A 283-nucleotide genomic window follows, 5' to 3' on the forward strand; every position below is an offset into this window, starting at 1 on the left:
GCCCCATCCTCAGCTCCTTCCCCCAGGATTCGGTTGTGGGATCCTCTGGAGCACCCGTCCTTGGGGGCTACGGGGGCTATGGCTCCCTGGGCTACGGGGGTCTGTGGGGCTATGGGGGCTACGGCTCCTCCCTGGGCTATGGGGGTCTGTACGGCTATGGGGGCTCCCTGGGTTACGGGGGTCTGTACGGCTACGGTAGATCCTATGGCTCTAGCAACTGCAACCCTTACTCCTACTGGTCCAACAGGTACAGCCGTGGGATCTGTGGGCCCTGCTAAACACA

General features: G+C 62.9%; 1 protein-coding gene across 1 annotated transcript; it reads left to right on the forward strand.

Moving 5' to 3' along the window:
• Positions 1 to 5: 5 nt before the first annotated feature.
• On the forward strand, positions 6 to 278 carry LOC104293653 (scale keratin-like; the record flags this gene model as incomplete). The annotated part of the gene is made up of 1 exon (XM_009893171.1): positions 6 to 278. A coding segment is annotated over one exon (273 nt), but the record flags the coding sequence as incomplete, so codon positions are not given.
• Between the last annotated feature and the right edge of the window lie 5 nt (positions 279 to 283).

Source organism: Charadrius vociferus, unplaced genomic scaffold, assembly GCF_000708025.1.
Source record: "Charadrius vociferus isolate BGI_N301 unplaced genomic scaffold, ASM70802v2 C14965748, whole genome shotgun sequence".
Taxonomy (NCBI): Eukaryota; Metazoa; Chordata; class Aves; order Charadriiformes; family Charadriidae; genus Charadrius; species Charadrius vociferus.